Genomic DNA, 25812 nt, shown 5'->3' with positions numbered 1-25812 from the left:
CAGGAAAAAGGCACAGCTTTTGCCTAATTTATCATTCACCTTTGACTAGAGAGCATTGCATTACTCACATTTCTATAACTTCCCATTCTACTGGAGTTTGGTTACATTAATCATAGTGATCATATTGAGATTGGCTCTGGAAAACATCCCTTATTGTTCCTGTAAAGCTGCAGGAAGGAAACCTGGTTCAGTGGTGAGACCTTAAAACAAGATCAGAAGTCCTAGGACCTGAATTTTGTTCCTGGTTCTAATCACTAACTCATTGTGACTAAGGGAAAGGGAGGGAGCAGCTGAGAATTGGCCGGGGTGTGTGTGTGTTGGGGGCAGGAAGGGAATACATCACTTTGAATTATTTTGAAAGCCAAGTTTTTGTATTACTTTTGTTTAGAAATAAAAACATCAACTAAGCTTTGAATACCCCAAACTAAACAGAAAGGCTACTTTCTCTCTTGAAGGAGGGCGGCATAAGATAAGGTCCTTAAAGCAGCCTCAGCTGGTGCAGGCTTTTGTTGTTAAACAGTCAGAAGTCAAATGTGTTGACAAAAGTTATGACTTGCTACTCTCTTGTTGCATTTTCCTGTGCCATATTTCCTCTTTTCTGAGTTAGCATTGAATGAAAACTGAAGCCGCCCACTTTAGGCCTAGTCTTTACACAGGTTTTAGTAACAGTCGGTGTGTCTACACGTGTAATTATGCACGCCTAAACTTAATGCGCCTTTAAGGCACATTAAGGCAATTTAGGCGCACGTCTACACGTAGATGTGCCAGTGTACATTAAGGTGCATTAAATTTAGGCTCACAGAGCTAGGTCGCATGAGGCCTCGTGTAGCCATGCTAATGTGCATTAATGCAGTGTGCATCCATTGACGTCTGATTTTTTTTTTTTCCCAGCGCTAATTGGCGCTGCTTCTGCATGAGCTAGTGACATAAGTGGATTGACGCACGAGCCAGCTGGACTCTGCCTTGGTGCGGATGAAACCGGCAGCCAGGCTGGGCCAGGTGTGCGCAGTGTGACGGGCCGTGGCTGCCGGGCACCACTGCAGCCCGACTGAGCCGCGGCAGAGCTCTGCACCACTGGCACCGGCTCCAGCGTGGTCTGTGGACAGGGACACCTGTGGCTCCTGCCCTGGGCTGGGGGGGCAGCATATCCTGCTTCGGCTGCTACTTCTGCTGCGCCAGCTGGGAATGGTGCCCATGGCTGCAGGGCAGGGCATGGGTTGGGGGGCCCCCAGGCCATGGGGGGAGGGGCAGCAGGCCCCAATTAATTTTAATGCACCCCTGAGAGACCTTGCTTCTGAGTAAAGCACACTATGCTATAGGCCCAGAGGCAGAATATACCGTTCAAGCCAAAACCTTGCCCAACAGAGAACATCCACAAGAGCTAAAAAAACTGCCCATATACATGCTTTTTTTCCCCCAAAGGGCTTTTCAAATCGTCACCAATGTCAGCTTAAGGAAAATATTGAAATATTGCAATAGTATTATAAGCCTAGGTTGGATGTTCAGTGTACCAGCATCTAAGTATCATTTAGATTTTAATCCTTTTGGGATGCAAGCTTTAGAGGATACTCATATAGCTCAAATGCAGGGAGGGAATGAGCAGATTATCATACTGAGACTAATAGTTCAGAAAATGTAGCCCACAAAGCTGCTCTTCTGCCTCTGACTTTTAAAAGCAGACGGGCAGAGATTAGTGCTGGCAGTGGAGGCTAAGTAACCTCCAGCTATGCCTGGAATTCTCCATAGCATTGGAGGAATTTTCTAAATAACAGCAATCGCTTTTGTTTTTCCCAGCTAAACAGTTTTAGGATTTGAACTGCGTGTGCTCTCTCATATTTCGTCTGGGGTGTTGGGGCTTTTGCTTGTAAGTGGATATCTTTGATTGCAAAAAAAATAAAGACAACCCCTGTCTGTTGTATTCAGGATACTCTTTTCCCTCTAAAAGATTTGCCTTGACATGGGAGAGGGATGCAGTTGGTAGCTAGATAAAGTAACGCCAGTGGGAGATTATGACAGCAGCGTACAGTGAGCCAGCACCTTCAACACTATTTTTGCCTCATTTTTCCTATGCAGTAAGGAATGAATGTTTATAAAATATTATATCTAATGGCTGCATAAAGCATTTTATAATCTGAAATGTGGTTTTGAAGTAAATATGTTGGGGGTTCATGTGAGCAGTTGGAGGGTTAGTGAATATTTCCCATCTCGGAGATCCTCATGCAGTTAGATACTGTTCTCAGTGGGGGCAGATGGCAGGACAAGGAGCAGTGGGCTCAAGTTGCAGCAAGAGAAGTTGAGGTTGGATATTAGGAAAAACTTTCTCATGGGGCGACTAGTAAACAGGTTACCCAGAGAGGTTGTGGGTTTTCCGTCCTTGGAGTTTTTTAAGACCCGGCTAGACAAAACCTTGGCTGAAATGATCTAGATGGGGATGGTCCTTTGAGGTTGGACTAGATGTGACCTCCTGAGGTCCCTTCAACCCTCACTTTCTATGATTACTTGTATGCTTTTTGTATGGAGAAATGAGGGAAATACCTATTTACTATTCCTGCTGGGCATACCAAAATATCCTCTTGAGCTGCCATCCTGATTCCTATGGTAAGCTGTTTTAAAAGGTGGAAAAATAGTTTCACTTGCTGGAAAAAAGAGCTTCACTTGCTCTGCTGGCTCTCTTAAACCACCAGACCAGGCCTTTCACTTATGCCAGGAATTGGGTTCTGCTGCCAGTGTCTAGACAGTCAGTGCAGCTTCCTTATAAGAAAGTATTTTCTGTCTGTTTGCACTTTAAAACCTTGTGAGCCCTTTTCTTTTTTTGAATCCCTGCATCTTTTGCTCAGAGCAAGACAGGTCATGGTGAACTTAGTCCTCCTGCTTCCAAGTGGGCCTGGTTTAAAAAATATATAAATGTGCTTCAAATGGCTTGTGGTACTCCTGTATGCCTCAGACAAATGCAGGATCTTCTTTTGCACAGCCTGACCCAGCACACTTTTGACTATTGCTCTTTTGTGCCTGGGCATTGCTAAGGCTGTTTAATTAGCTCCCACTCCCCATCCTGACTTCTATGAGTGAGGGAGCATCTTTAGCACACAATAGGATTTGCTCGAACAAGGCCATCCTCGGCTCTGGTAGCAACATCCCTGCAAAAGTGGGTTCTCCGAAACCTCGTTTCCTACGTTTTTGGGTGCAGCTCTCGGAGTTAAACTGAGATGAACTGGCGCCAGTCCTGCTTTGAACAGGGCGTAGGACTAGACGTGACCTCCCGAGCTCCCTTCCAACCCTCCTTTTCTATGATCCCATGACTGAGCCTTTGGTATTTAAAAGTTTCTTAAGCACATGCCCCAGAAGGTGCCATCAGTCAAGGGTTCAACAGAAATATTTCAGTCTGAATGATCAGCTTTCCTGAATAAACAGAGAAGCTCCTTTTCCTTCACCTTTGAACCCGCAGGCCTTCAATGCAGTTCTCTAGGAGCTAAATAAAGCCTTCAAATGAACCCCGCCATGTGTATGAGCTGGGTCATTTGCTTCCTGAAAGCTCAACGGCTCTTAAAAGCTAGGGGCATCAGTGACACCCATGAACCAACGTTCACCTTCATTTTTTTTATTTTTTTTTTTCCTGTATCAACGTTACAGTAAAGGTGCTTATCATTCTGTTGGGAGGGGGGGTTATGCCCCGGGTGCCAACGTCTTTGGGTGATGGGGGCTGTAGCAGGGGGAAAAAAGGAAGAGCCAGCAGGAAGCAGCTTGTAGACACTATAGGCGTTGGTAGCGGTTGTGCAGGGGAATAAAACATGACAGTTAAGTCTGTGGCACAGCTGGCATTTTGTACGTTGTTGGCAGGGAAGGAGAGGGGTGTTTACATGCCAGATAAGTCCAGGGGAGAAGCTGGTAGCTCTACCCAACCTGGGAAAAATAGCTTTCTTCTCCCCCCCTCCATTGCACAAGCCATTGTGCAATACAGCACTTGGTAACTGCCAATATAACTTCCACCGCATTGTTTTTGGACTGGCCATCGGTACGGCTATTGCAGAGTGGCTGCCCGCTTGGCAGTGATGAATCTAGTGGGAATCTTTGCTGCTCAGATAAGACACCATCTGGTTGGACCTCAGGGCATCTCTGGGATCAAGGGAGTTTTCTGTGGGCTTTTGAGTGTATTGCCAGAAGTGCTTTGCCTAGGGAAACTACCCTGCACATTTTTTAGAAGAATAGCGATGGCATCACTTGCCAAAAGAAGAAAAAGTGCAGGAGAAAAAGAACAGTTTTGCATAGTATTGTCAGGTTATATTCTGGCCTCCTAGCCTCGAACCCTACTTTGCTTGGACTTGATAATGTGATAAGGTGTAAGATGAACATATTTTCCTGTGGGTTTTTTGGCAGCATCTGTATCATTACTGTTTTTTAGGTGTAACCTAATATACAGCCCTCCAAAAAGACTGCCTATCAGCCTTTAATTGGGAAGTTAATATCCAGTGGTGGTGACCCCAGAACAAGAGACGGCCCAGGAACGTAGTAGGCAGGCCCATCCAGATGGGAAGCTGTGTTGCTTTGGGTCATAGTTGGAGACCTGCCTAAAGAGAATGATTTGGAATATACTTGCCCATATCTTCAGTGAATAGCTTCACTGCAAATGAAGTTGCTCCTTATCTACTGCAGCTAAAGATGCTCAAATAGTGTCCTTGACTAAAAAAGGTAATGGGGTGAACGTGAAACAATTTAAGGTGAATTAACTAAAGTTGGGCAGAAGGCAGGGCAGGGTGGCACTTTGTAGACTAACTTGTTCATCTGGCATCTGATGCCGCAGTTGATCACCAGCAAAAGTGCATGCCTTTCTGAACAAGTTGGTTTCTAAGGTGTTATGCTGCCCTGCTCCTTGCCCTAACTTCAGACTAACGCGGCTAACTACCTCCAACTGAAGTTAAATCTGGCCCCATGTAGACAAGCACTCTTTGGTGTGGATACAGATTTGGTCTCAGCAATGGCTGCTTTTTCATCATGTTTCCAGTCCAACCTTTCTATGTGGCCTGCTCCCAAATTCTGCATAGGCCATGACTTCTGGTGTTGGTGTGGCCATTAAATCTTCGTCTGCCTTCTGACATCCATATATAACTTACTTTTTCAATGTTTGTCCAGAAGTGGCTTCTTTTGGGTGCAGAGTTATGCTACAAAAAGGAGTCTGGCTGGTAGAAAAGAGGTTGTTCCAGCAGAAAAGCATGAAGCTCAGTTAAGTTTGCCCAAGCTCTGATATGCTTATTTTGCAGGGAATGTGGGAGGAGATGGGAGTGTTGGAAAAGTTGGCAGGAATTTCTTGTGACCCATGTGGGTTTTGTTGTTTTGGGGGTTTTTTTGTCCCATTCACGTATGTCATCTGAATTCTTCTCTCCTTCCCCGTCCCCCATGACTCATTAAATGTGACTGTAGCTGAACTTTTGTAACAGTTTATAAGAACTGTATAACAACTCAATATTTTTGACCCATAAAACCAAGGACATCAGTACTTCAGTCACACTGAGCAGCAGCTGTGTAGTCTAAGTTGAGCCGTGCAGTCTGAAGGTTGCATTCAACATTGGCTTGTGAAATGACCTTAACAATGCAATGGCCTTTGAAGATATTGCTAAAATAAGCACAAATAACTCCTTAAAATGCACTGTTGGCTGAAAAAAGTTTTCATGCTTGAAAACATGATTTACATCTCTGGAAGCAGATTCCTGGATTTCAGTTTCCCTGTTCTTAAAAAGCAGTAATCCCATAGCTGAGCATACGCAGCTGATCCCTACTGGGAAGCCAGGGTCTGTTATTTATCCAATACTTAAATTGCACTGCATATTTGTAGAACATGCCCTTTCTCTTTTTCAAGTGGAAATACGTGCATTTGGGTCCCAAATCAGATGGATGTAGGAGCAAAAGAAACCTGGTGTCAAACCTCCTATTCAAGGAGAAGGTCAGAGGAGCTCACCAAAGGTGAATTACAGGTTCATGTACCAAAAGCTAATGGACATTTTGAAATCTGGAATCTGACCAGGATGTGGAGCTGAAACCATGGGTGATCTCTTACCAGTAAGTGATCCCCTTTCATCCTCCTGGACTGCTACAGTTTTTGAGGTAGTTGACTATGAGACGCTGCTGTGTCCTGTGAAAGAGGTGGCAGGGATCCAGGGGCACGTGCTGGAATTGTGTGCAAACCTTTCCAGAGGCACACCTCCAACAAGTAGTGATGGGAGGTTTTATCTCCCGTCACTAGACCTCTCGCTTTGGGAGTCTCCAAAGAAGCAGTCTGTTAGTTCTGGTCTTACTCAGCATCAACCTTCAACCCCTGTGCAAACTGGGCAGAGGAGCACATGTGCCAGTGATGTGCAGATGAGATGAAGCGCTGCCTGTCGTTTGCTATGTACCACCAAAATGGTCCAGAGATAAGCACATGGTTGAACAGGTTTCTAAACCTGGGCTCACGGAAGACAAGTGGTGCTGGTGGAAAGACTGCATAGCCACAATGCAGTCTCTGTTTTGGTTGATGATGCACACCTAATGACTGGGTCAGTTTAGTCTGTAGTTCAGAAGTACCCTGTTTCCTTGCTGATTCCATCTTCTTGCATAGAAAGCATTGTCTATAGGTATCGTAGATCCCGCCCCATCTTGATGGACAGTGATTTGGCCTCAGTAATTCATGCTTTCATTACATCTCAGGTGGACTGTAACGATGTAGTATACCTGGGCACGAAGTCTCCAGTAGTTGTAATAATCCAACTAATACCAAATGCTGAAATGTGTTTACTTAGTAACACAGGCTAACGTGAGAACATGACCCTGTCCTCTATTCTTTACACTTGTTTCTGATCAAATTTTGAATCAAGTTCAGTGTCTTAGGCCTTGGGCAACTACCTTGGACTGAACCCAAGAGAGCTAGAAAACTTGCCTTAAAGCCTCATGATAAAGGTCACGGTTGATGATAACATTACAGAGGCACAATGAAACCATCGACAGTAATGAGAAAGCTTGTATGTGTAGTAAACAGGGCTTCCATGGGCTCATGTGCAACGGGGGGTGAACTCCCCCAGGAGCTCAAGACCATCCCAGACTTCTCCTTGCCTTCTGCTCCAGGTGCAAGGTGACTTTCTCTGAATTTGCTGCCTTTTAACAGGGGTGTTGGTCTAATAAAAGTTATCATTTTTGGAACCAAGAATTCTAGTTTTTTGTATTGCCTTTAACATAAATTGGTGTAGAGCTTTAAAAGAAAACAGAGGGAAAATCCCTACCGAAGCAGGACACTTCTTTGCATGTGCTTCTCCCCCCTGGGGCGAGGATAAGAGAACAAAGGCATGACAGATGCTAGTTGCACTGTTTTAATGCACCACTGGAAGGCATGCTGATGTTGTTTTCCTGAGTCTGATATGAGCATTAGAATGGACTGGAATAGGTTAAACAGTAAATTTAAATTAACATAAAAGGCTATGGCATTGCTAGGGCTCTGCTAATTAAGCCCATATAGAATTTGAGTGGGACAATGTTTGACCCTGGGGAAATTATGTACATCTAGTTGCATTAAAGCAGACCAGCTACTGATGCCCAAGGTAAATGCAAAACTTTGATACTGTCTTGAATATCTAAGGCACTTCTCAGCCTGGCTCCTGTAGGCAGGATCTGGCCTTGCTGCTCTGCAGACCGTTCTTTTGCACAAAGGTTTGAATCCCATTGCAATGAACTGTGCGTATGTAGATTATGTAGATTAGATGTGGTCCTCATGGCTGAATGCCCCAGCCTCAGGCCATGCAAATGATTCAGTCCAGCTGATGCAAGACGACAAAACCTCCAGATATTTATAGTAATTGGAATTTGTTGGGAGCAGCTTGTTTGTTGGGTCTGCTCTCTTCCTATTATACTGATTATGTTCTTTACTGGGTCTTAAATCTGCACAGCAGAAATAAGTGCTTTAAAATAGAGGAAATGGAGTGAAGGGCTTGCAGTTGGATTAATTGTATAGGCTTCTTTGTGGTAAGCTGTGTCATGATAACATGAAAATGTATAGCAAGCACTTAATGAGCAGTTATTCATGAGGTTGTGGAGTCAACCATCCTTGGAGGTTTTTCAGACCTGGCTGGACAAGGCTTTGGCTGGAAAGATGTAGCTGGGGATAGTCCTTTTGAGCAGAGTGGTTGACCTCCTGAGGCCCCTTCCAACCCTAATTTTCTGATTTCTGTGATTCTAAGTTTGATCCGTAGGAGGAGCCAAAAAAATGTTTTGGCCATAAAGACAGCACTACAGAAAGGATTCGAAATTCATATGAGCTGTAATCAATGGGAAGCATATTGTGGTTTTCATTCTCTGACGGGGATCTGCTGTTTACTGTTCATCTGGATGAACATAGTTCTGGCTGCAAGGAGTAATGGTGTGTATGTACTTGAGAATGAAGTGCTTATTCAGGATCAGGCCTTTAGTCTCTACGATCTTGGTTTACACAGCCTGGTCCCCCTATCCCCCATGAAAGCCTCTTGCACTTCTAGTAGGTTGGTATTAGCATTTTAGAGCCTGGGCAGCCACATGAGCTCTGTCAATGTGCTTCATTTACTTCCCCAAATCATAGAATTGTAGAAAATGAGGTTTGGAAGGGAGCTCAGGAGGTCACATCTAGTCCAATCCCCTGCCCAAAGCAAGACCAGCCCCAACAAGATCATTCATAGAAATCGTAGAAAATGAGGGTTGAAGGGATCTCAGGAGGTCACATCTAGTCCAACCCCCTGCTCAACACAGGACCAGCCCCAACTGAACAAGAATCCAGCATGGGAAATTAATTTTGTCCGATTCCCCACCTCTATCACTGTTGTTACGAGTTGATATGTTCGGTTATCAGGCCTCTCCATCTCTGACCAGCTAAAATGATGCAGGGTGATGGACTATTTTCTATCCCTGGTGCTGAGCCTGCTACTGCTGCTTTTCCACGTCTGGGGCTGAGCCTGCTACAACCCTCCGGTATGAAGATCTCTGTACCCAAGCTTGGGGGGTTTTTTTCTGGTTTTGCTGTGTTTTTGCCTGACAGACTATGCTCTGCTGTTCCCTTGAATTCCATCCTTGCTTTTTAGCACACGTCCCGCTCTAATGAGAACGAGTCGTCCCGAACGTGCACACGCCGCAGGAAGGGTCATGCTCCGGCTCTGCCCCTACCCGCGGCTGCTGTCAGGGCCTGTTAGTCCAAACAAATGCTGACACCTGATCTGAGCCAGAGCAAGAAGGAAGAGATACTCAATCACGACTAAATCTTCATTCTTTGAGACAAACCTAGCGACAGGCGTCTGAACTAGCTTCCCAACCTAAATTGACCAGCAAGAAATACGAAACTAATCTCATTCTGCTCTCGTTTCCCCTCTCTTGCCCTGCCAAAAGCAATCATCGTGACTTGTCAGAATGGCTTTCTGACTTCGTTTGTCAGATCGGAGGCCAGAGACGTTTCCAAGCTGTGCATTTGCAAATTTATTTCTTGTCTTGTGCGTGTAGGGAGGTAGCTTAAGTCGATTCCAGCCTACACCTAATATTTTTGCCCCGATGTTCTCATTTATTACCACATAGGCGATTATTGTCATTTTTAAAATTGACCAGTCTTCCTGAAAACACCACAGCCCTGGGAATTTACTTTTTTTTTTTTTTTCTAATAGTAAATATCCAGAAAAGTCACCCTAGGTTTTGCTGATCATATGTAAAGCCCTTAAAAAATCAAGGTGCGGGACACTTGAAATTAGCCTCTTTCATCCCCCTTTCAAGGCAACTTGTGAATTGTCTGTGCATCCTTAAAGTCTGAACCATGTGAAGGATAAGGCCACCTTTGGTTCAGGAACAGAAGTTCATACAATTCCTTTTCATAGTCCATCATTTTTTAATCTCTTTGAGTTGTCTTTAAGGTTTGCTGCAAGGCTCCTCTGTGGGGGTGCATGCTTTAACCATACTGCCCCCATCACTTCCTCTCCCAGATGGGTTTAATTGTGTTTATTTTAATGGAAACACTTATTTTGAGGTGCTGCTTGGTCCAGTTTCATTGGGATAACTGATTCTTCTGAAAATGGAAATGAATTTGATTTTAAAGTCATTGGTTTTTATTAGGGACAACGTTCCAGATCCTGCAGTTGAGAGAAGTGATTATAATCTTTGGCATCCTATGTTGGAAAGTGGTTTCAGAGGTGAAAAAAGAGAGATATTTGAGAAAAATGGAGAGCATTAGCTAGGATGTTGAAGACTTAAATGTTTTTTAACACTGGGAACAATTTAACTAAGGCTCTCATAAGTAACCATGTCTCTTTGTTTCCTTTTTCCTCCACCCCTTTCTATTTGTCCCTGTTTGGATTCCTCTGGGAACTACAGGAACCAACCAAAGGTAAGATTTTAAAAATAATAATAATAATAATAAATGAAAAAAACGAACAACAAGATGCATCAAAACTTCTAAATTGGTCGGTGAAAAGCTGTTGTCAATTTTTCAACCTTTGAGTTGTCAAATAGTTACCATTTAAAAAAACCCAGCATTGCAGTTAATCAGCTGTTGTGTAAGCAACTCCAAGCATCTCCTTGCTGTATATCCCTAGCCAAAAAATGAGTCACAGGAACAGATGAGAACATAGTTACATATTGAGTTAAGGATTGTGAATGAAAGCTTGTTTGTTTAAAAACATTTTCTGGTATTTGCATTAAAGCAAACTCACTGTTTGTTGCTGCCTACTTGGATTTCCTTTTTTTTTTGGTATTTGATTATGCTGATTTTTGTCTGCCTTGGCTTATTTGTGCATAGCCACACAGCTTATTTTTTTAAACAACTTTAAAGCTGGCATGGTAAAATAAACTATATAAATGTCCAGTAAATTAGTTCCTAAGAAAAGGATAGTAGCCTGTATTTCAACTGTCAAATCTATGCCTGCATTCTCTAAAGGCTGCAAGACACCTGCAGAAGTGGGTATTTTTCCCCCCATCTTGCTGTTTTCAGCATATTAGTATGCTCAGGAGATATGGTGGCGTTGAAACCCCTATGGTATGTGCTGTTTAAACTTAAAGAGTTCATGGTATGGTTTTTCTTTGATTTGTAGCAAGTTGGGCAGTATTGGTGTGCAAATTTGCACAATTGGTATATTTTTAAGCAGGCTTGTTAGTTGGTCTGAGTGCACAAGTAGGGCTAAGTTGCTGCTGCTGCGAAGTCTAGCATAATCCAGATTCCTATTAAAATATCTCAAGGAAGTAATATTATCTACAAACCATTGCAGGCTTTGCCTCTTGTCTTGTTTTGTTCTCATGACCAGTGCAATGGAAAAAAACTGATTTGATATGGAAGGCTTAGCAGAGCAATCTCCAACCATCCCTTTTTTTAAGGGATGGTTGTTCTTGGTTAGCAGAACACGCATACTACGCAGTGGGCTTTAGCCAAGCAACACTTGGCTTTTCAAGTCTGCGCATAGCAAACCTTGAATCTGCCTGGAGTTTAAAATATAAGCTGCAAAAAGACTGAAATGGAGTTTGAAAGTGTAGATGTCTGACCTCTAACTGCCTGTGTGGTTTGTCCCCCTTGTCCCAAGTAGCATAGACTGCAGCTGGCCAGTAGTATAAAATATTTCTGGGGAAGAGAAGAGCTAGCTCAACTAAACCAAGACAAGAAGCAAACACCCAAGAGCAGCATGTGGGATTCCCCTCTGCTCTCCTCTCTGCTTTTAATGCAATTTTTGGCAGCCAGTATGAATGAAGATCAAAATATTTTGGCTTCCTCGTGGTTTGTGGCTTTCTTTCTCATGCATTAAGCATAATGTGGTGTATGAGGTGCCTGACTTCTCTCCTGCTTACATTATAGATTAGATTATTTTAAAAAAATGAAATCAGACTGTTTGGTTTTGGGGGTTTTTTTAACTCAACTTTTTCAGAGCATTTCTGCATCCAATTACGATAAGTTGTTTTGAGAGCATCTGTTCATGAAGTCTGAATCTCCCCAAGTGGATACTACTCTAATTGAAGCCAGCTTCTGTGAAGGCATAGTATCAAGTATGGAGTCTAAATGGGTTTCACCACAAAATTGAAACTTTTATATTTAGAAGCACTGTGTAACTCCGACTTTTGCCAAAGTTGAAACCTTTTTAAAAATTTTTGCTTATATAAAATTACCCAACTTGGGCTGCTGTTGTTTATCAGCAGCATGTGAATATATACAGCTGTTTTTACACAAGGGAGACATTGCTATCCTGAGGTGGTTTGTTTAATTCAGACACATGGAGAGACAGCGGGTAGATGAGTCCAGGGGACATCTCTCAGTCTGCAGATTGAAGAAGGAAGATGTAGGCAAAGTAGGCTGGGAGAGGGGTTTTTGGAGGAAGAGGCAGAGCTCTTCGTTGTCATATGTTGAATATACAATAAAACTAAAGTGGTAAGAGCAGAAAATGGGCAAAGGAAGCACTTGGAAGAAGAGGAGTGCAGAAAGGATGCATGGAGAAATGAGAACAAAGAACAGTCTTGCATGGGAACTGCTGTATTTACCTGAATACAAGACGAGGTCTCCGCGCCCACCCCCAATCAGCATGGGGAAAAAAGCGTCTCGTCTTGTATCTACATACAAGCAAGTCTCATTAGATACATTGTTTATCATTAAAACTGCTGCCAAAAGCAGCATGTGCTCAGCAATGGACACCAGCTGTGAAGTGGATTAAATGCAGCTGACATTGAGCATGACTAAAACATACGGCCCATGTTGGTCAAACATGCTGATGGGAACCTACCACAAGGCTAAATTAGGGCAGCCCATGTGGATAAGACATATGGTAGTGTTACCGCCAACTCTTTTTTTAGGTCGTGGTGAGCCACTACAGTGAATACATTTCAACTTCTTCACTCCTGCAGATGAGCTGCATCCTTCTTTCCCATTTTCAATTATTCCTGTTTCTTCACTGGTCTTAAATATCTGGCCAACCTCAACAAATGGGGCTTCCAAACAGCTTACCCAAAATCCTTCTACCGGCCCCTCTCTTGTCACGTGTGATTACTGTGGCCCACCCTCCATGAGGTGGAGCTGGAGCAGGCGGCTCCATGTCTCAATTGTATACGAATTTTTGGAGGATCCCAGGGCTCATGACAAGAACATCCAGTTCCAGTTATAAGTGGGGGCTGATTAGCACCTGGATCCTTTGCAGGGGGGGTGGTCTGGAGGAGACACACACATACTGAGCAGTACTGGGCTGTGGAGTTGTCGTGGCTTAAGATGCTGTTGACTCTGCTGGGGCCCAGCCCAACAAATTATATGGTAAATCATGAGCCTTTTGGCTTTGCACTAATATCCTACAGCCCAAGTGGTTTTACATATCTGGCAGGGGACATCCCCTTCTTCCCAGCCTGGAATGACTTGCTGCAGTTGAGGGTGGAGACCTATCCCCTGCACTGTGGGTGGGCACCCCTCCGAGAGTCTCCAATAGCCTCCCTATGGCAGGATCTCGGCTACACAATTTATGGTGATGAGGGATTGCTCTTGGGGTCTCCCTCTAGCTTGCTCCTGTGGCCTTTTGCCAAGTGAGACTAAGGGGCATCTGAACTCCAAGGCCTCCGGACTTGGAGCTTGCATGCAGGATGCCTGCCATGGATTTGGGAGTATCTGAAGCCCCGGGCTGAAGAGTCCGAGAGGTAAGACACTTGCTGGTGGTAGCATCACACAGACACGTACGATCTGAGCTCTGCTCAGTAGATAATATTTGAAACTGTTTTGGCTAATTTGGCCTGAAACACAAAATTAAAAAAAAAAAACTATAGGTACAGAAATGTGTTTATGGAGTACCTGCGCTAAAACTTGCAACAGTTTCAAAAATAGGTAAACGGCATCAATTCTGGTTGAACCAAGTCGGTAGCTACCTGTAGTCATTTGACTATTTCGAGGTTAGCTTTTTCAAATTTGCCTCTCAGTTCTGTATGCTCAGGGAGAGCAGGCTTTGACTGTAAGGAGCCGGGGCAAGGGGCTGCAGGGGGGAAGAAGTTGAGAAAGGCAAGAAGACTACCTAAACCCTCAAATCTATTTTCCCTGCTCTAGCAATGGGAGGGGGACAGATTCAAGGCAAATGTCCAATAACCTGGAAAATTAGAACAAGTTTTATATATTTGCCATACAGAGAATCTGATTACTGGGGGGTTGTCTTATGTTCAGAGGCATCGTGTATTTGAGTAACTATGATATCTGGTTTTGAAGTTGTAGGAGCTTCAATTTGAAGTATAAAAATAGAAAGCAAATAAAGGTGGAGCCTTGTGAGTATTGTGGTTAGAATGGCAGCAGAGAGAGATGTCAGCTAACCTCCCTGTTTTTCTCTCTATATTAGGATGCCTTTTTGGTGGGACTGCAGGTTTTTACAAGATAGCCCCTTTTTATTTTATTACAGGTGTTTGCTTACGATCACTGTTTCTGGTCTATGGATGAATCTGTTAAAGAAAAATATGCAGGTAATTATGTACTGTAGCTTTGTGCTCACTTTTCATATCTGTTGTCTAAGCAAAGTGTAAATGATCTCATTATAATGCAGTATTTGCCAAAGGGTACAGACCATATGGCATTGAAAACATTTTCCCTCTGTGGTTTGTCCATTGTTGGGTGGGGGAGAAAGAGAGAGAGAAAGAAAGCAGAATCTTAAATCATCCCTCCTTACTAGTTAAAGATAACATTTAAAGTAATGGCAAGCAATAGATGCAGTACCACTGACCTGCAGCGCAAGAAATTTGACACTTTGGAGCACACAAATATCTCCACTTTTAACAATGCTATTCTAGAGGCATAGCTTTAAAAAAAAAAAATTTTTTTTGCATATAATTTGAGGCTCAGTACTAAACTCCTCTTCAGAATAAAGCTTCCCAGCATCGATGCCAGCTTCAGCAACGTGCTAATAATGTAGTTGATGCACCTTGCAGAACTATGGCCATCGTCTTTTTTATGGCTGCAGTGTTTTATAAGCCTAATCTTGCTCCTATTTAAGTCAGCGAGAGTTTTACACCCAAGATCACTGGGCATTTTACCTACAGATAAGCTTGTGCATAGCTATTGGCTTGCATCAAGTTCCCTTGACTTCAGGGGACACAAAATGAAGCAGGTGCACAGATGTGAAGATGTAGGATGAGGACTAGGATGAAAGCCGTAGTAGTAGTAATAAGGCTGTCAATTCTTATTGTGTTCACCCTTCGGCAAACAACTGCATTTTAATGTGAAACGCACTTTGGAGCCTTCCCGTGTTTGTGTGTTGGAGTCAGGGCTTCTGTATTCAGTGCCAGTGCCTTTATCTATCCCTTGCTCTTCTTTCTTTTCTTCTTCCTTTGGACCTAACCTTTCTGTACTTTGGGCACCTAAGTCTCCTTCCCAAAACTGATGTAGATGCATGGTTCACAGAAAGACTTTTGAACAGTTTAACTGCAGGCTGTTATGGGTTGCAAACATTCAGTCTGGAGCAATCTTAGTTCTATCTTGCTTAAGCACTCAAGCAAAAATTTTACTAATTTCAGTGTGCATTTCATTTGTGCAGAACTTCCAGGAGCAACTCTTGACTTCATAACAAATAGTAAAATATACTGACTTGGTCACTGGGTGAGAATTTTCAGGGATGTGAAAGACTTTTCCTGCTTGAAAGAAAATCTCAGGCCATGGAGTTCTGTATGTTTGACGTATGATTTAAAGTCGACGTCTTTATGATGAGAAGCTCTGAGTGATGCATTTGCAGTCTGTTACTGCTGTACACAAAACAAAAACCACCAACACTTTCCCACCCCAGCTAAAAAAAAAGTCAAACAAAAATTACACGTGGGCAGATTTACTTCTACTGTTACAGCAGAAACACTTTACCCTCTAATTTGTAATCCACTAGCTTTATACTCCAATTCCCTCCCACATAGTTGTGATTACTTCTCTGCAAGGATTTAACACCAAAGGCATCTAGCAAGCTTTTCTGTTGCTGTAATTTCATTTGCTTTTACAAATACTGTAAAATATACTTTCTAGTAGACCATACGCTATTGCCTTAAATTCAAATCATGTCATGGTTGCCAAAATGAAATCAAATTTTGTAGTCTATTCACTGTCACCAGTGCAGTAAGTCCTGCAAGTTGGGTTGGGCAAGTTTTAGTGGATATTTTGGGTACTAATAGCAAAGGCTTAAAGACACAAAACCAGAGTCAAATGACATTTATAATAGTAGAAACCTAAAAGAACTCAGGGGGCCTCTACATGAGACATTTACTGCAGAGTAGACTAATTAGCTGTGCAGTAAATGTCTTGCATCTAAACATGTGGCCCTATTAGCCTGGAGTAAACTAATTAATGCTGCAGCAGGGTAGTACTTGTAAACGCAAGCAAAATCCTGCAGTGGCATTATTTAGTGCACCATAACTCATGTGTAGATGCTAGAGGTGCACCGATATAGCGGTCCATATCGTATCGGCACCGATAAAAGGAAAATTGAGATGATCGGCAGTCAGCTTTTTTTGGCTGGCATAGGTGATAACGTCACCAGTAAATGCTGCATACATGTGTGCAGCTGCAGCATGCATACGGCCAGGAATGCAGCCTGGCAGCTTCGAGAGCAGCGCCTGGGCATTAGGTCTGTGTGGAGCATGGTGGGGTACATTGAGGCCCCCATGGTGAGGGAAGGAGTGGGGCTGGGGCAGGGGCAAGGGCAGGTGCTGCCCAGACAGGGTGCGGGATGGAGCCATGGGCAGCTCATCTGGGGAGCGCAGAGGGGGCAGGGGAGGGAGGGTGGCTCCTGCTGCTGTGCGCACCCCTGGGGGAGACATAGGAGGGCATGTGCCCTCCCCCAGATTTGTGCACAGGGTGAGGTTGGGCTGCCTGCTGTGGGCTAGGAAGCCGGGGGCTGTGCTGCCTTCTTCCCAGCAGGGGCTGGGCTGGGGCTGTGCTTGGGGGCTGGCGGCAATGGCCCTGGGAGGCATGCCCCCCACCATAACACCACTCCCAGTGCTGCCACCCACCCTGCCCACCCCAAGCACAGCCCTAGCCCAGGCCCCCCTGCCAGGAAGTGGCTGATGTAGCCTCTGGGTCTGAGCCTGCACCAGGCAGCCCATCCTCGCCCTGGGAACAAATCCAAGGGGGCATATGCCTCCCCTGGGGGTGTGCACAACAGTGTGAGCCACCCCCTGGACAAGCCGTCCATAGCTCTGTCCCACACCCCACCATGTCTGGGCAGTGCCTGCCCTTGCCTCTGTCCCAGCCCCGTTCCCTCCCCCACCGTGGGGGCCTCGATGTGTGCTCCCAACGCCCAGACTTATCACCCAGATGCTGCTTTCCAAGCTGCTGTGCTGCATATTGGCTATCAGATTGGTATCAGCCCATATGGCTGGCTAATAATCGGCCATCGGTATTGGCCAAAAAAATCTGTATTGCTGCTCCCCTAGTAGATGTTGATGGGGCTGGCTGGGCCGCGAAAGTGCTTCAGGGCAGGGGCTGCCTGCTGGTTAGCCTCGTGCTGCCGCACCCTTATGCCCCGGGCTGGCAGGCTGACCCCTTGGACCACCTGCCAGCCAAAGCTGCTCTGTCCCAATTCAACGTGCTACAGTCCCAGGCACATATGTAGATGCAGTGCCTGGGAGCCGTAAACTCTGGCGTGATGAGCACCGGAGTTTATTGCTTTGTCTTGTAGCACGTATAGGTGTGCCCTCAGATGACTTCAGCAGAGTAACTCCAGATGTGCACCCCCTTTCCCATCCTTACATAACTTTATTAACAGAGATATATTTCATACCACTGGACCTTTCCTCTTCTTACCCCTACACTGTGTCTCCCTCAGTTTAACGTTATATGGTCTATAAAAGTTGCTTCAGCTTCATTTTTTGTTTTATCTTAGGTCAAGATGTTGTTTTCAAGTGCCTTGGAGAGAATATTCTTCAGAATGCCTTTGAAGGTTACAACGCATGCATCTTTGCCTACGGGCAGACGGGTATGTTAGTCCAAGGTAGAAACAGCAGCACCCATGATGAGAGAGGGCGTGTGCATGTGTGTTTTCTCATGGTATTCTTGTTCTTTGGCTGGCTGTGTGCCATTGTAGCTTTTTCCCTTAAAGCAGTACAGAGAAGTGGTGTGTATTTTAAATATTTGTTGCTATGGATCTGCAATGAGAGGTTTTTTGTCCCCAAGGACAAGGAATCAAATTTTGCTAGCTTGTGTTGCCCTGCTACCCTTCTTTCCCATGTTTCTAGATCAGTATCTCTTGTGTGATCATTCACTGTCCTTGAGTTTAGCGTGTGTTTAATTTTTTTTTATGGAAAATCCTGACTCTGCAGCTGAGAGAGACTTTGTTCATCGTTTTTAATTTGATAAACAGTGATGGCTTGGCTTGTTTAACTGGTTTACTTGTGCTGTATAGGTATGAAACTTGGGTACGTGTCTTAAATGATGCCCTTGAGAAGACTGCATCTCTGTGATAAGTCCTGTTAGTTTAAAGTAACCTTTTGTGTTATCTTTTTTAGCATAATTTTTTTTTCTTGTATGGAGGCCTTCCCTTTAATTGATTGGTGTATTGGACCCTTTTACGTAGACTTGGCATAAAGATTTTTCACTAAAAAGTTGAAAGTAATTGTCCTTCCCACCCAAAAATCCCAAGCAGCACTGTTGTTAAAAGCTCTAACTGTCGCTTCAAAAATACAGGATCTGGAAAATCGTACACGATGATGGGTACTGCTGACCAGCCTGGATTAATCCCTCGACTCTGCAGCGGACTCTTTGAAAGGGCACAGAAAGAGGAGAATGAAGAACAGAGTTTCAAGGTGGAAGTGTCTTACATGGAAATTTACAATGAGAAAGTTCGAGATCTCCTTGACCCCAAAGGGTAAGCCATGTACATGTGACAAACTCTTGCTCACAGATAGATAGTATAATACTCTCATTTTCATGAGCTAAGACTTTATGCATAATGTGCTCACAGGCTACCTTTCAGCTGTCCTAGCAGAATGCAAGGCTTATCTTTCCAGCAGGTTGTAGTAGTGTTCCTGAGCTCCCCAATCCAGGAGTTGCTCTGTTTAAAGACCCAATTTAGACCAAATATACCTGGATGCTGAAATTTGTTTTTATGATTTGAGAATTGTGGGATTGTCAACATTAGCACATCAGATGAGCATGTGCGTCTTTTCATGCTATATACTAACCTTCTGCTTTGTATTGTAGCTACAAAATCTCATCCTATGCATTTGAAACCCGCTAGAGTTTTTAGTAGAGCCACATTTGTCTTTATTGTACTTAACTGGATAATTTTTTATTTTAACAGAAGTCGGCAGTCACTGAAAGTGAGAGAACATAATGTCTTTGGTCCTTATGTCGATGGGCTTTCTAAACTGGCTGTTGCTAGCTACAAGGTAAGACACGATTGTAGGGAAGGAATATGCTTAAAATTGAAATTCTTGCTGCTGTTGCTCAAGGAAGTGAAGGTAACTTTTATATTGTGCCTGTGGAGTTTTAAGAGAGGCTGTCGAGATTAGGAAAAGATATGCTTTAAGAGATCCCCATAGGGAGTTTTAAATGTGTGAGAACTACCCTGTATCATCAGCATTATTTTAAAAATAGTAGAGGGTACAGAAGACTTGAAGAACTGGGTTTAATCATTCTTTTTTGCTTATACTAACCCCTAGCAGTAGTAACCTAGGGCCAGATGCAAATTGTTCTTGGAGCCATCCAAGTTTCAAAGCTAATAGAGGTCAAACGCTTTCCACTGGCAGCAAAATTCCTTAAGCATTTAAATTCACCTCTGTTTGGGCTTGAAAAGTTCCCGAGAGAACTTGTGCGCACATGTACACATGCGTGCACACTCAGTCTATATCATGTGCTTATGCACCAAACTCCCACCCAGTCTCCATTGCAATGCAAACGGGCTAGCAATTTTTAAAGTTCACCTAAATCCTTAATCTTTTAGGATTTTCTGCAGAGTGTGCCTGTGGCGGGCCAGTAGGGGGCGCTCCTGCGTTGAGCCGCCCACCTCCCTGCGCCCGCCCACCTTCCAGGCTCCAAATGCCTCCCTAGGGGCGCCTTATGTCCGGCCAACCCCCTTCCCGGAGCACGCTCGCTAGCCTGGGGGTAACATAGCTGCCACCACCCCAAGAATGGACTCACTCTCGGCCCTGTGTCCTTGGGGAAACACAGGCCTAATGTCCTACGGGTACTCGACCCAGTACAGGCACTTGGGGCACTTACCCAAGTCAGGGGGCAAAAGTAGAGTCTCCCTTAGGCAGACTAAGGGGTTGAGTACCCATAGGACATTAGGCCTGTGTTTCCCCAAGGACACAGGGCCGAGAGTGAGTCCATTCTTGGGGTGGTGGCAGCTATGTTACCCCCAGGCTAGCGAGTGTGCTCCGGGAAGGGGGTTGGCCGGACATAAGGCGCCCCTAGGGAGGCATTTGGAGCCTGGAAGGTGGGCGGGCGCAGGGAGGTGGGCGGCTCAACGCAGGAGCGCCCCCTACTGGCCCTCCACAGTGCCCAATACCTGATTGGCACTGACAGCGTAAACGCAGACCCCCACAATCACACTCAGACATGGGTCAGGTGATACATGGGAGGCTTGTAATCAGATCATTTGTTTGGGAAGCAAGACTTGGGGTTCTTAGGCCTTCCTGAGCCCAGGGGGACTAAAACTTATTTCTTCCACCTCCCAAAAGAGTGCACTAAGCCCTAGGCCCATGGGTCTCAACCTTTTTAGACTCAAGGGACTCCTTGTTAAACTCAAGGGAGCCTCAGAAAAAGCTAACTCTTAGCTTTCATTGACTACAGAAAAATTATCAAGCAGTTCTCCTGTTGCAAAGACCTCAGAAAGACCGCCACAGGTCAGAAGTTTTCTGACACTACGGATTTCTATTTGAAATACCCAGGTTTATCTTGCAAGCCATTTGTTAGGTGTATGTATACCTAGCACTACTAATATGCCGTAGCACCCTCGTTGAGAACCACTGCACTAGGGTGAGGTGAGTTGTCCCCTCCATGCCTCCTGTGGAAACTAGACCACTTGGTAGTCAAGAATACAAAAGCCATGGAACCTGAAAGAGAACAAGCAAGAGGGAGCATAACTGCAGCTAATGAAGAGGAAACTTTAGGGAGGAAGGAAACGGGTTCTGGCCCTTGCGCCCTGGGAGATGGCAGGAACCAGAAACCAGTCCTCCCACCTCCTGAGGGAGTGTCCTTGTCGCTGAACTGCAGACCCAAGCTTCCTCGTACTGCTGTCCTTCTGGCCCCATGACTTGTGTCGTCTTGGCTGCCCAGTGCTTCACTTTCAGCAGGAAGAGTTGGGATGGGTGGGGAGGACACATAAGCTAGCCAATTATCTGGTGGGTTGGGTATTTTCTTTGGAAGTGGGAGAGGTGGACCTGAATCCCCGAGGGGGTCCTGCAGCCCAGTTCCCCAGCTCGTGGGTGGGTGCTCTAACTACTGGCCTCTTGAGGATATTCAAGAATGGAAGTCACTATGGGTACTGAAGGATCATTTTGGGATCCAGAATGAATGGAGACAACAGAGGTCTCTAATTTTCGGCCCAGAATTGGTATCCAAAGGGAGGCAGAGTTCAGACACTCCCCTATGCCCTACCGTTTCATATAGCTTGCTATAGATACCTAATAAGTGTCTAAATGCCATGAGGCAATCAGGACTCGTAGTAGTGATGGTATCTTTTATTAAACCAACAAGATTTTTGCAAAAAGATGTCTTTAATTGAAAGCTTTTGGGCACAAACACCCTTCATCAGGCATTGGAGAAAAGATTGTAAAAGTTCTCCTGGGTAGAAATGAAAGTTCATATTTCATAGGCTTTCACAGAGGCGTCAATAGATGGAAAACTCGTCTGGGCAGTCAGTTCATAGTTGGTATGAAGCCTCTCACCTCCTGTGAGGATCTGTGATGATGCAGAGTACCTTGAAATCTATGATAAATGCTATGAGTCTCCCTCTGAAAGTGGTCTCTTGTGTTCACTGACTGTAGAAATCCTAGGTGTCTAAGCTTGTCTATCTTGGATCAAGTTCCTTGGGCAAGATGCTTATTTTTAGGCCTTGCAGCTCTGAAGTGGAGGTCTTTCCAAGAGCTGCTTGCATCTGGTCTCTTGACTGAGTGAACAAGGGCTGCTTGGTGGTGCAGCAAGGTGTTGAGGAAAGTTTGTGTAATGCAAACAGGGGAGAAAGTAGAGGCTGAAATTCTGCAGTATTTTACAAAAGAATTGTTATTTTAGTTTCATAGTTAGGAGGGTCGGAAGGGACCTGAGCAGATCATCAAGTCCAGCTCCTTTGCTTTTCTAAACTATTGCTCTGTGCAGCCAGTCAAACCAAAGAATAAAAAGAATGAAGCCTCATTCCCCCTGTTCCCCTTTCCCAATCAAAGTAAAAGTTCTGGATAGTATACACAGCAGTGGCATTGCTTAAATTAATTAGGCAAGTTGTTATCAATTACCCTTAAATTATAGTAATAAGATATTGTGACATTATTTTTCGAGGCTAAAAACATTCAAGCCAGTGTGAAATCTGCATTTGTTGTACTTATCAATTTGTTAAATTATTAAAATTGTTAATGAGATCGCAAATGAGTAAAGGCTGCAAAAACTTTTATTTAGGACATAGAGTCGCTGATGTCTGAGGGTAACAAATCCCGGACAGTAGCTGCCACCAACATGAATGAGGAGAGCAGTCGGTCCCATGCAGTCTTCAAGATCACGCTCACACACACCCTGTATGACGTGCAATCAGGGGTAAGTAACAGCAAGTCTCCTGTGTTCGAACAGATTCTAATCTGCTTATATACGCATGTGATGAAACCAAGCTTTTAAAGACACTTTGATAAGCAAGTGAGCCTGAAGTCTGCCATATACCAATATAATGACCGCATACCCAAAGTCATAGCAGACTTGATGAGGATCCATCTCTCAGTTGTCGTATCTGAAACCACAAAACATTTATTTTTAAAGCAAGAGCTTGCAATCGATTTTGGAGGCCGGGTGGAAGAAAACGGCATCTGACATTTAGAGGCAAAAATAGAGGTTTGGGGAAAAATGTCTGAATAGACAACTGGCTCTCCTTGTTGAGAGAATATTTCTTGAAAGCAGGCTACAAAATTAATAAATCTTTGGGCATCTGTACAACTTCCTCATTGCGGCTTTTTTCCAGGAATATTTTCAAATGTATTGCTGAAAGTGTTACAATACACTTCTGTCTTTATTAAATATTTATAAACATTTGAGAAATGTGAAAGTGGCATTTTTCTTGAACAGGTGTGTTTTTCCTCCGATTCTGCCTTCCTTTTTTTTGGTGGGAAATGTGTACTTTTCCATTTGACTTTCTCTAAACCTGCAAGAAAACTCTCTACCTAAACCAGCTAGTTTTAATACGTTTCGTTATGCTGGACTCTTCTACTGTTAGTCCCCTGGGGAGCCTGTGGCTTTTCTAAAGGCAAAGTTGAAAATGATTCACGTACCAATTTTCATTCCTCTGGCCCAGATAAAAACCATCAAACCCTCCCACCTTTGCTAGTTTAATATAGTGAGGGGTAAAAGTTGAAATGCCTGTTTTTAAGAGGCCCAGAGGTGGTTATTCTTGTTTAGCCTGAAGCCAGACAGAAGGTAGAGCAGGGTGGCACCTTAGAGGCTAACTCATTCAGAGAGCCATGGACCTTCGTAGGCAACACCCTTCTTCATCAGATGCCAGCGTGAGATGCCCTCCTGCATACAGATCCCAACATCGTCAGCATCTGTCCCCATTCCCTAGATCCCTTCTTTGCCTCCTTGTCATCTTCCCCAGACCTGAAATCTGTATCTCTGCCCGGCCCCCCCGACGAATTCTCTTCTCCCACATCAGTAGAGCCTCTGCCCCCTCGGATTCCACAACATCAATTCCTCCCCCAACAGGATCTCCAATTCCTCCCTCAGTTTTAAGTTTGATCCCTCAGCACATTTCCCCTGCACCAATTATTGTGCATTTCCCCTGTCGCCTCAACATCTTTTCTCTTCTACGTCTTGGACCCATTATGGTTTGGATGGGGATGATCCTGGCTCGGGCAAGGGGTTGGACTAGATGACCTCTGGAGGTGCCTTCTAGCCCCACTTCCCAATGATTCTCTGAGATTGATAACTAGTTTGTTTCCCAGGTGCCAAAATCCTTTCTATCCTCCCATTCTCCTCTTCTACTTCCTCCCTGCACACCCTGGGAGGGGGTGGGTCATCAATCCCACTTGGCCCACTTCCTGGAAGTGGGGTGCAGCTTTCAGCAGCCGTTCTGCTTGGGGTCCAGCATACTAACACCCTCGGGCAGGCTGATGCACATCTCCTCCATGCCATGAGTTACCCCACTCAGCTGGAGCACAAGGAGAGATCATACCGGCACAAAAGGGGAAGGTGTTAAGTTGGACAACTGCAAGCTTCAGACCCCAAAAGTAGCATTATCTCTTTGGGGTTTGGTACTTATGCATCCTCTCGCTCCCTCTGGGGTCTCCTGTACAGAGTGAGGCTTCCTACAGGGTGAGCCTATCCCAAGGAGGCAACAAATCTGTGTTGAGATTGGCTGGCAGGAGGGTGTTTTTAAGCTAGCATCTGGCAAAGTAGGCTGTTGCCTACAAAAACTCATGCCTCTGAACTGGCTGGTCTCTTAAGAGACCAGCCAGCCTGCCTTGCCTTATATTTTTTAAGAAGGTCTGCAGAAGGGATGTAGAAAACACTAATGTTATCTTTGGTGTTAACCTCTGTCCTTTTTAAAGTATTAAATTCTAACACACATCTTATTTTATTCAGTCTCATCTTCAAAGAGTGATGCATCCTGAGTACATGGCAAGGTTAGGATTTAGCAGTCTGTAGAACCTCTGAAAAAGAAATCCATTTTCGAGTTTAAACAAGACAGAGGTATCAGATTGAGCATCTGGGTCTGTTACCCCTGGGACACTGCATATGGGTTCCCTCCACTACCACCCTCTTTACTTTACACCTGACTGATTTTGGTTTTGTTCCCCTTTTTCTGGTACCTTCAGCCGGTGAATGGGTTGCACTCTTGGAGTTCCTGGTGTATCCTTTATCATTTTAGTTGCTGCCTTGAAAACAATAGGATTGATTCAGAACACTGTGCTTGTGTTATGCATTTGTTTGTAATTTTTCAAACTTGTTGGATAGGAGGCCTAAAGTAACGAATGCAACCTAGGCCACGTCTACACATGCGCATTTACTGTGCAGTAACCAAAATTACTGTGTAATGCAGGTGAGCATCTACATGTGCATGCCTGTACTGCACAGTCAATATGGTGACTTATGCCAACTTGACCATAAATTTTGATATCCGCATCATGCAGGTATTAAATTTATGCCCAATTAGTTACCGCGCAGTAACGCATGTGTGGACACTTCACTGCACGGTAACACTGTGTGTGTGGACTGACTTGGGATTAACTTTATTCCCGAATCAGTCCACACACAGAATTAATGTGCTTTAGCGCCTGCATGTGTAGACACCGGCCTATTCCCACTTAATGTGTGGTAAATTTAAGCCAATTTAAATGCACGTGTAGACACGCCCCTACATTCTTATTAGGAGCCTTGATCAATTATAGAACTTCACGGTGAGTCGCTGTTTTTAATAGTAACTTTTGTCCTGTGATTTCCTCAGACATCAGGTGAGAAGGTGGGCAAGCTGAGTCTGGTGGACTTGGCGGGCAGTGAAAGAGCAACTAAGACGGGAGCTGCAGGTGACAGGCTGAAGGAAGGAAGTAACATTAACAAGTAAGGCAACAAGTAAGGTAACATTTCCCCTTCCCTCTCAACTGTCTCATTAATTTAGCCATAAAAGAAATAGGTATGACAAACCTCTGACCCATGGTTAACTCAATGAGATTTCTGTAAAGTACTCA

At 44.4% G+C, this 25812-nt stretch overlaps 1 protein-coding gene across 1 annotated transcript in view; it reads left to right on the top strand.

The window, feature by feature from the left end:
• The window catches only part of KIF13B (kinesin family member 13B), a 186957-nt gene that overhangs the window by 57991 nt on the left and 103154 nt on the right, over positions 1 to 25812 (top strand). Inside the window, exons 3-9 of the mRNA XM_090026560.1 lie at positions 10339 to 10351; positions 14361 to 14421; positions 17817 to 17909; positions 18617 to 18797; positions 19233 to 19320; positions 22544 to 22678; positions 25572 to 25684. Coding sequence (XP_089882686.1) covers positions 10339 to 10351; positions 14361 to 14421; positions 17817 to 17909; positions 18617 to 18797; positions 19233 to 19320; positions 22544 to 22678; positions 25572 to 25684 — 684 coding nt within the window. The remainder of the gene's footprint in view (positions 1 to 10338; positions 10352 to 14360; positions 14422 to 17816; positions 17910 to 18616; positions 18798 to 19232; positions 19321 to 22543; positions 22679 to 25571; positions 25685 to 25812) is intronic.

Source organism: Crocodylus siamensis, chromosome 1, assembly GCF_052110815.1.
Source record: "Crocodylus siamensis isolate JL-2025a chromosome 1, ASM5211081v1, whole genome shotgun sequence".
Taxonomy (NCBI): Eukaryota; Metazoa; Chordata; order Crocodylia; family Crocodylidae; genus Crocodylus; species Crocodylus siamensis.
Note: the sequence above shows the minus strand (reverse complement) of the source record. Positions and strands in the feature narration are given on the sequence as shown.